Source organism: Populus euphratica, unplaced genomic scaffold (genome assembly GCF_000495115.2).
Source record: "Populus euphratica unplaced genomic scaffold, PopEup_1.0 scaffold57.1, whole genome shotgun sequence".
NCBI lineage: Eukaryota > Viridiplantae > Streptophyta > Magnoliopsida > Malpighiales > Salicaceae > Populus > Populus euphratica.
The window spans coordinates 699,764-710,158 of record NW_011499919.1 but is presented as its reverse complement, the minus strand read 5'-3'; the positions used below and the strand labels follow the sequence as shown (position 1 = coordinate 710,158).

The window sequence follows — 10,395 nt, the reverse complement described above, 5'->3', positions numbered from 1 at the left end:
TTTGATACTAGATTATTTTCTTTTGTTATGTAATGGGTTGGATTAATTTTTTAAAAATATTAAAAAAATATTTGGATGTTGCTAACATGTTTTCAATTAAAAAATTAAATCATTCAAGAAATTTTTAGATATGGTCTGGTCAACTTGAAAAGTTCAAAAACAATATGAACAAGCATAAAAAAAATATAATTTGACTAAAAAAACTTTAGGATAATTTTTTTTTAAGTATTAAGACACCAATATATTGTATCAACTTAGGTTAATCCAGGTTAATATTTAAAATTCATGACCTGGATTATGAGACTTTGATAATCTCATAGAAAACAAATCAAAAAATATTTTAAAGCTTAATTCTCAATTAATTCAATATTAAATGATGAAATTGAAAAAAATTAATTAAAAAATGACTCAAGTTAATCGAGGTTAACTTGTTAAATCCAAGTTATTAGACCAGGATAATCCAATAAAAATGAATTGAAAATAAGTTATAAAGTTTAAGTTCTAATCAATCCAATGTTGATGGATGAAATATAAAAAAAAAACCCAATCAAAAGAATTAAAAAAAGATATAAGTCAATTCAAGTTAATCTACTAAACTTATGACTTGAGTTATGAAATTAAAATAACCTCATAAAAAATAAACTGAAATAAATTATAAAGATTAATTCTTAATTAATTCAATGTTATATAATAAAATTATAAAAACAAAATTATGAAAAAACCAAGCCAACTTAGTTAAATTGCATAATTCATGATCCAATTTATGAAATTAAGATAATTCATATAAAACAAACTTATTCCCCAAATCTTATCTTAAGTTAGAAAATGATTTTAAAAAAAGTAAATTAAAATTAAAAAAAAGGATAAAAAAAGTAGAAAAAAACAAAGAAAAAAGATACTTTTTGAATGAACTATTCTTTAGTTCTGTTAATGCTTCCTATTAAAGTGGATGTGCTCGTTATATTACATCTCGAATTAGAAATTCAAAAATGAGTAAACGGATTAGACCAAGGGACAACTTATAGTTTTGGTAATAGTTATCATGCTTGATTTGGAGATTCACCCGATTAAAAAATCAGATCTTGGATTATATGAATTATTCCGAGTTAATTTAAAAAAATTAAAAAAAATATTTAAAGTTTTAATATTTTAAATTAAAAAAATTAAAAAATAATTCATGTGAATATAAGTTATATATATTGTAAATAATAAAATTTAAAATATTATTTCAAAAGATTTTTTATTCTACATTAATAAGATATTATATTATTATTTTAAGTTGAAGTATTTAAATAAAAAAGTTTTATTATCCTATAATGAAAAAACATAACTTTTTTCTTGTGAGTATAGAGTATATATACTAAAAGATTTTAAATCCAAATTAAAAAAATAAAACATTCTTCTAGTATTTATATATTTAATTTTGAAATGAGTTAGTAACTAATTGAAAAATATGAAAAAAAGGTATTTGGGTAGAATAAAAAAATATTTTTGAAAAAAAAAAGGTTTTCATAGGTTTTTTCCAAGTCACCTGAGTCAGGTTAACTCGGCATGTCACCTAGCTTACTATGAGCCAATTACAAGCCTGAATTTTAAATGAAATAAACTCGACCAAAGCTATAGGGTCATGGTGGGCATTAGAGCTTAGCACTAGTGGCTCCTGCTAGGCAACAAGGCCCACCGCTATCGGATCCTACTAGGTAGAAGGACCTAGCAATATTGGGTTCTACTACCAACTCAGACCTAATAGTGATGGGTTTAATTGAAAAAAAAAAGGTTTTATCAACTCACTTGAGTTTCGAGTTAACCCGGTGGGTCGATTGGTTTGCTCCTTGCCAATTACAAACATTTTTTTTTAATGAAATAGATTCGGGCAAGCCTCGGGATAACCCAGAAAATTTTTTAAAAAATATTTGATATTTTAATATTTTATATAAAAAAAATTAATAAATAATCTATGTGGATATAGGCCATACATGTTGTAAATAATTAAGTTAAAAGATTATTTCAAAAGATTTTTTATCTCACATTGAAAGATACTATCTTATTATTTTAAGTTGAAGTATTTAAACAAAAAAGTTTTATTATCCTATAATGAAAAAACATAACTTTTTTCTTGTGAGTATAGAGTATATATACTAAAAGATTTTAAATCCAAATTAAAAAAATAAAACATTCTTCTAGTATTTATATATTTAATTTTGAAATGAGTTAGTAACTAATTGAAAAATATGAAAAAAAGGTATTTGGGTAGAATAAAAAAATATTTTTGAAAAAAAAAAGGTTTTCATAGGTTTTTTCCAAGTCACCTGAGTCAGGTTAACTCGGCATGTCACCTAGCTTACTATGAGCCAATTACAAGCCTGAATTTTAAATGAAATAAACTCGACCAAAGCTATAGGGTCATGGTGGGCATTAGAGCTTAGCACTAGTGGGTCCTGCTAGGCAACAAGGCCCACCACTATCGGATCCTACTAGGTAAAAGGACCCAGCAATATTAGGTTCTACTACCAACTCATACCTAATAGTGATGAGTTTGGCAATAAAGCCAAACTTAACAATTTTTGGCATAGAAAACAAAAATAACAACACCTCCGGTTGTACTTTTTGATTAAAGAAAGACAAAGATAACACCTTTGTGGCATTACAGTATTACCCACAATGTAAACACCATATATCTATAGTGTGATCCACAATGCGATGAGTCTATATCCATAATAAATATATAATGTTTTTCCCATGTTTTTTAACTTAGAGTATAAATTTTTTTTATTTTCTCTTTATGAAAAAAATTACATAAAAAAATAAAAAAATAAAATTGAACTATATGAATTTGGCTGAAAGCAGGACCTAATAACCCTTGGTTTGGCCATGAGCGAGACCCAATAGTGCTGGGTCTGGTTGCCAAAGCAGACCCAGCACTGATTAGAAATAATTTTAGACTGGTATGATAACTAAATCAAATAACATTAGATCCGTATATCAAGTAAAATCTAATAATTTTTTACACAGAAAACAATAAAAACAATATATTTTCCACAATGCGATGAGTCTATATTCATAATAAATGTACAATGTTTTTCCCATGTTTTTTAACTTAGAGTATAATTTTTTTTATTTTCTCTTTATAAAAAAAATTATATAAAAAATAAAAAAATAAAATTGAATTATATGAATTTGGCTGAAAGCAGGACCTAATAACCCTCGGTTTAGCTATGAGTGAGACCCAATAGTGCTGGGTCTGGTTGCCAAAGCAAACCCAGCACTGATTAGAAATAATTTTGGACTGGTATGACAGCTAAAACAAATAACATTAGATCCATATATCAAATCAAATCTAATAACTTTTTACACTGAAAACAATAAAGATAATATCTCTAACAATAATTTTTTTATTAAAAATTAATAAAAATAACATTTTTATAATGCTAGTGACATCTGGAATATAAATATTTTATATCTATAATGTGATTCAAGTATAATAAATATAAGTTAATAGTAAATGCATAATATTTTTTTCAACTTCTATATATATATATATATATATATATATAGAGAGAGAGAGAGAGAGAGAGAGAGAGATGTGCATCTTTAAGATTATCGAAGAGAGAATGGAAGTGAATTTTTTTTTGTTTTGTCTTTTATGAATAATGAGATTAGGATGTAGCAATCATGATAAATGCTACTGCTATGATTATGAAATGGGATATGCTATAACAGATTTCGCTTTTTGGTTATCATCTTATTTTTTCTTTTTTAAAAAAAATTTATGTCCAAGACTGCAATAGCTTCGATATGGATAACTCATTCATGAATATTTTTCTAGTTTTATGGAGAATTTCTCAGAACAATGAGATTTTGAAAATTCTTCCATTGACAAAATTCCCACGGAAATTCTTTTAGCTTAGAGAGAAATTGAGTGCAACAAATTGCAGAATGGTACAGCCATAAAGAGGCCCTTTAATTCATGGTGTCAACAAGAGCCCGTCAGACCACGTAAGAGAATAGTCAATCATGAAATAAGTACATGCATTTGGATCTTAGTAGGTTCTTGGATCCATCAGTTATTAGTGAGCAAGGTGAACTTGCCCTTGTCCCTAGGTTAGGTTCTTTTTCTAGCACTTCCATGACCAGTTGCTGTCCATTCCTTAAAGAGATAAGTTTCTGGTCTGTTCACAAATCACAACATGGGGTTGTCAAAGAAAATGTTATTCTTCTAGGTTATGTAGAAGTCATTCTAGAACGGAAGTCCCTCTTATCTTCTGCTTTTAATTTCTCTGTTGTTCCTTAAAGGCTGTATGCTTTCAGGAATCTGCGTAATTGGCTTCAGGGAAGGTAGGAACTAGCCCTAATGCTCCATGTCATATCTTTCTGCTGCCACAAGAAACAAACTTGTTAGTTCACATCAGAGGCAGACACAAAATATGTTGAATTTATGACAGTTTCTTGTGCGTTTGCATGCTCGCGCACGCGTGCGTGCTTGTCAGTTTCATGGGTTTAGCCTAGTGGAACGGGGAGAGCTCGGAATGTGTGGTTGATCTAGAACACTAAATTCATCGATCTGTGCTGATCAATCTGTTAGTAAAATGCTGTCATAATTCGACAAGTATTAGACGTATGTGGAGTTTCATAACTGTTGATTGCAATTATACTGATGAGCTGATACCAAAGATAAAGCAACATGGATAGAAATAATTTGATGTAAAGATAAGGGCAGGGCAGCACTACTGCATAGCAGCATGGGCCATCCGGATCAATCTCTCGTAGTTCTATGAGAAACTTGTCAATTTCCTCTCCACAACTAATGTCTCCTTACAAAACATGATGTGAAATCCACTAAAAAGACATGGAAGCTATTGCAGAATGGAGCATGACGCTCAAATTCTGTGTTCTGTGCCAATTTAGTTCCACTTGTTGCAGGCTGAGTGAGTCCTGATCCTATGGCTTAGAGTGGATTGTTTCTTGATGCTGATCTGCTTCCTAGAATTCAACATATTGCATCTGGGGTAGGTGCAGACTGGGCAAAAAACACCACCTCATATTATGTCAAGATGTTGGTGATCTAAGGGTGGGTCCTATATTATAGTGCACTTGTTCTTTAAACTTGCATGGATTAAGCCTACAAAGGCTCCGATAGGCTACGCAGTGCACCTGGTGGCGAAACGCAGGCTGCACTAAAGGTGCACCGTGTAACCAAACCGGTTCTAAATATGGAATATGACCAATTTTAAAGGAAAAGGAAACCTCCAATTTTCACCTTGATACCTTTCCAATCTCTATCTAGATTTTTCATGGTAACAATGCTTTGGTCTTACTCAAGAGAAGGGCAGGGCAGCCAAAAGCAGTGTGAAAGTGAAGAGAATCTGATGAGCAAGCTTGCCCCACAATGAACATAAAATTATTACATTCCAATTAAACTGGGATAAACATAACCAAATTAACATGAAGACCTGATCAAGATCTTGCAAACTTATTTATAATAAATATAACCAAATCCTACCACCAGAGAAGAAAGCAATCATTCCTTCAACAAGCAAAGGTCAAGCTTTGTTCTTGTCGAAACGAGCCATCCGAAAGTACTCATTCAAATGTTAGAAAGGATAATGAGAACTAGAAATAACCAACAAGCATATGATGGTTTGAGAACACGGGGAAAGAGATCTTGGCCTCCAAATTTGGTTCAAATTAAGGTGGAACTAATTAAACTTTTGCAAGCACATCATCTTCTTGCTTTTCCATCTCAATTCCCTGACTGTCATCAATGTTGATAGGCGTGTACCACTTGGCACAGAACAAGTAAATCACGAAATCAAAGGCTGTTAACACTGCAATCAGGAAGTAAAACCTGTCCATGTGTCCTGTGTTCAAGTCATCTGGGATCCATCCAGGCTTGTCACCTTTAGTTGTAATCTTCATCACCATATTAACTAGCATGCTACTGGCATAGTTGCCAAGAGAGATTGAAGCCATGCAAAGTGAGCTTCCAAAACTCTTGATCCCATCTGGTGCTTGGCCATTAAAGAACTCCAATTGACCTATGTACATGAAAACCTCAGATGCACCAACAAGAACATATTGTGGAATTTGCCAAAATATGCTTAAAGAGCTGACTTTGTGCCCTTCAATAACATTCTTGAGCCTTTCAATCTCAGTAGCACCCGCTGCAAGCATTGCTAGCATTCCAATGACGAGTCCTATTCCCATCCTCTGAAGCTCAGTTAACCCCTTAGGATTACCACTTAACCTTCCAGCTAATGGCACGAGGATTTGACGATAAATTCCAGTGCAAACAAGGACACTGCAGATGTCGAAGGCAGACATGCTAGCAGCAGGGAGGTGAAACTTTCCAATATAGGAATTCATGACATCTCCTTGCTCAACAAAGAGGGATGCCATCTGAGTGAAGACAACAGAGTAAATTATAGTGCATAACCAAATAGGTAACATTTTAAGAACACATTTGGCTTCCTCTACTTGAGTTATCGTGCAAAGCCTCCATGGATTCTTCTGGTGACTCAAATCATCCTCTGTCATTGTTGCTGCCTTGTCCAAAAACCTAACAACATTAAAAAAGAAACAAAATCAGTAATCATAAATCACTTACCAGTCCCTTTCAAGGCATGCTCAGAACTAAAATTTATGGCTATCGACCTTGGAACAAACCTTATTTCCATGTGGTTTTGCCTTTGACAAAACGACCACTTCAGTAGTTGATCTATATGGGTTAGTCTCATAGGAGGAAAATATGGATGATTGAGGCTTTATTGAGCTACGAACACACTTTAAAGAATCATTAATTTATAAGAAGGATTTCAGTACTTACTCAAATTCTTCACTGTGAAAAATCTTCCTGCTCCCTTTGATAGCAGATTCTGGCCCTTCTAGTTCATACAGTTCATCAGCTTTCACCGGGATAACATCCCATTTCCTAGCTGCAGCCACAAACACCTGAGCAACTCGCGGCAAAGGGTTGCCGCAAGGTTTTACGTACTTGTAACCAGGTGTCCCAAACAAGAATGATACCAAGGCTATGACTGCAGAACCTAATGATAGCAGGAAGCCTAGTGTCCATCTGCCATGATCCTCAAAATACACCAAAAGGGTGTTTGAGAATAAAGATCCAAAGTTGAGTGCAAAATAGAAATAGCAAAAGAAAGCTGCCTTGGAATTTCTTTCTTTCGGTTTCGACTCGTCAAATTGATCTGCTCCAAATGTCGCTATGGAAGGTTGATGTCCACCATATCCGAAGGCTACTAAGTATATAGCCAAGTAAAAAACAACTTGTCCCATCGATGTTGCCGGCACACAGGTTAATTTTCCATCACCACATCCATCTGGTTTGATCAAGAAAAACCAAGATGATATCGATACGAGCACCAACCCCTAATTAATAAACACACACAATGGTTAGCATATCACATCAAAGATACAAAACAAATTCAGATTTCAACTTCTAAAATGGATTACATGTATTACGCACCGAGACGAATATTAGCTGAAAGATTGCACAGGTCAAGTATCTACCCCAGTATGAATCACTGAGGAAAGCTCCTACGAGTGAGCACAGATAAACTGTGCCAGTCCACTTGCTGACACTATTGGCAGCATCAGCATTACTTTGACCAAGAACTCTTGTTAAGAATAGAACCAAATTCACACCAACTCCAAAGAAAGCTAGTGTAGCCAGGCATTGATTTGCTGCAGCGGAATGTAGTGGAAACAAAACAACAAGATTAGTCGTTTACATTCTCTTACAAACCATAATTAGTTACGTAATAAGAAGTTGAAAGTTTTTTTTTCCCCCCTCTTTTGGTTATGAATACCTAGCAAGATGCTTGCAGCTGTCCACCCTCCAGTTCTCTTCCAAATAAGGGAAGGCTTTCTGTTAGCAATCTCCTGTTCTTCCTCAGTTCTGATTCTCTTCACAGCTACGTTTTCCCTAGAGATGACACTACTTTCTCCTGTCACCTGCTTCTATTTGTTTATTTAAAAAAAAACAAATAATGTTGTTATTAATTATAACTCAGTTGCACATAGCTAGCCAATACCGAAAAGCGAAAATTAAAATTGAAAAACATGAAATTAAATTCTTGTACTAAATGAAACACGGTAGGATCAGGGTATTTAATTACAAATTCTTGAAAATATTTTTATTAACATAATTTTAGTATTTTACGAACCTTTAGCACAACGTTGGTGGAAGAGAACGAATCCATAGCAGCAACTGAATGTTTGTTCTGCAAAATAAGATAAGAAATCGATCAGAGATGGAACGAAGATATGAATTGATGATCATCAAAATCTGAAGGAGATAGAAAAGAGACATAGATAATAATAATGTAATGGCAAGCAACGTAGGACGTCAAGACTACATGCATGGCCACGTTTAACAAAAAGAGAAAATAAGAAATAAACTAAAAGGAAAGGGGGGGAAACTCAATCCTTAAAATAGAAAAGCTAAGACTCGAGACTGTGCAAGAATACATTACCACGATAATTTGTTAGGACTGTTGATCTTGGCCCAGAGGCTGAACACAGGGTTTTAAACTCCTCAAAAGAAACTCACAAACATTCAAAAACAAAAGGAGAAGTACTAGAAGAAGTTTAATGCAGATGAGGAAGATGGATAGGAGCGTGGTGCAAGAGAGTTCTATTTATAGGAAAAAATGAGAGGAGAGGAATAGAGTGGAGGGTGCAAGTCATTTTCAGAATCCTTTATTATTGCTATTGAAGAAGAAAATAAGGGTGGAAAATGGAATAGGGAAGAGAGGTCATCTTAGAAGAGTGTGTGCCACAAATTTGGTCATTTCTTCCATGATCAGATCATAGCCAGTGGGACATTACTTTCATGGGAAAACTAAAGATGCCATCTCCTTCCTTAGAAAATCTTTACTTTTCTCTGAAATTTGATAGTCTTTCCTTAATTTCACTTTCTTCTCAATGCTATCCATTTATAAATTCCAAATAATTCATCACAATGCATGAGTAGCAGTCATGAACACTATACTTTCTGCCTTAGATTGAAAAACCACCTCCTGTGAGGCCAAATGGGGCAAAAACTTCTCAACCTCGTCATTTATATGAAGAAAAAAAATCATATCTAAGAATTTTTTAAAATTTTCTTGTGTCTATTGTAAACATCAAGTAAAACACAAAAAATATTTTCCATGTGTTACCTTTATTAAATTACAAGAACACAAATGAAACTATTAATATATATTAAACTCCGCCTAGTTAAGTTATTAATTTAAGTTGACGTCCGTGACCGGATCACACCCTCACCAAGTTGAGTTTTCTAAAATAAATTTAAACAACGTCACACTCATTTATGGTCGGCCATGTGTTTGGTCTCTTCTCAAAACATATTTGATAACTAAGAATAAATACACCCACATTTAAAAATAGATCAAAGTTATCATCCGTAAAAAATTATTAATTAAAATAGATTCATACAATATAGTTATAACATTCAATTCATTTACATTTGTTTGAAGTCAGATTTAATAACTATGAACAAACACACTCACATTTAAAAATAAATTAAAGTTATCAACTGCCAAACAATTATTAAATAAAATAGATTCATACAATATAGTTATAACATTCAATTCATTTACACTTGTTTGAAGTGGGATTCATGAGTTTCCTTAAAATATTCTCTTCTTGTCAAAAAAAAAAATCCAAAATCAACCTGTACATGTATAGCTGTGTATAGCCTAGAAAGAAGACAAAATTTCTTTTCTGTCACATTTTGAGAAAATAGGACTCTGCAGTAGAAGTAGAACAGTTATCCAGCAGGTATAGCGTATTATTAAGGACTCGAAGAAATAAGCTTTATAAGCAATTCTATTTTTTAGCCTTGTTGTTGAGTGTTCTTATCAATATAAATTATAAACACAAAACATAAGTAATATTGATGCGTACATCATCTGCAAGTCTACTATTTTGATGCCATATTCGTATTGACGATCTCATCAGATTTTTAATGTCCATGAAAGGTTCTAGTTTCGTACTTTTCTTGTGATTTTAGATTTTCTAGCCAAGGTAACCATGAGTGAAATTTCATTTTCACGTCAATTTTACTTATCCACGTCCATGATTCTTGATGCAATTAGATTATCTATTTTTCTTTGATTAGATATGTAATTAACACCTACATAATTTGACTGATTACCATAATATTCTATGATTTATCTAGGAAAGAAAACGCCTAATTAATAACAATAGTGACATATTCCAAGTGGATATGTATAGTCACATGATCTATCTATCTATATAAAGACTTTATTGCATTCTATAACCTAGCCAGGGCATGATCTTTGACAGCTCTCTGAGTAAATAGATCAAGTTGAAGTATTTGATAGGCCAAATGGGACCAAGCCAATATTTGAGTCT

The 10,395-nt window shown here is 32.8% G+C and overlaps 1 protein-coding gene across 2 annotated transcripts; it reads right to left on the bottom strand.

Moving 5' to 3' along the window:
• Positions 1 to 5,364: 5,364 nt before the first annotated feature.
• LOC105134971 (protein NRT1/ PTR FAMILY 7.1-like) lies at positions 5,365 to 8,645 on the bottom strand. Of its 2 annotated transcripts, none has more exons than XM_011039615.1 (6): positions 8,490 to 8,645; positions 8,181 to 8,240; positions 7,824 to 7,974; positions 7,481 to 7,698; positions 6,824 to 7,383; positions 5,365 to 6,556 (listed from the first exon to the last, which is right to left on the bottom strand). In XM_011039615.1, exons 2-6 carry the CDS (start codon positions 8,214 to 8,216, stop codon positions 5,701 to 5,703), a joined length of 1,821 nt encoding a protein of 606 aa, XP_011037917.1. In that variant the 5' UTR covers positions 8,217 to 8,240; positions 8,490 to 8,645; the 3' UTR covers positions 5,365 to 5,700. The 2 variants fall into 2 exon arrangements, with proteins under 2 accessions (XP_011037917.1, XP_011037918.1); XM_011039616.1 differs by having other exon boundaries at positions 8,181 to 8,237.
• Positions 8,646 to 10,395: the final 1,750 nt, after the last annotated feature.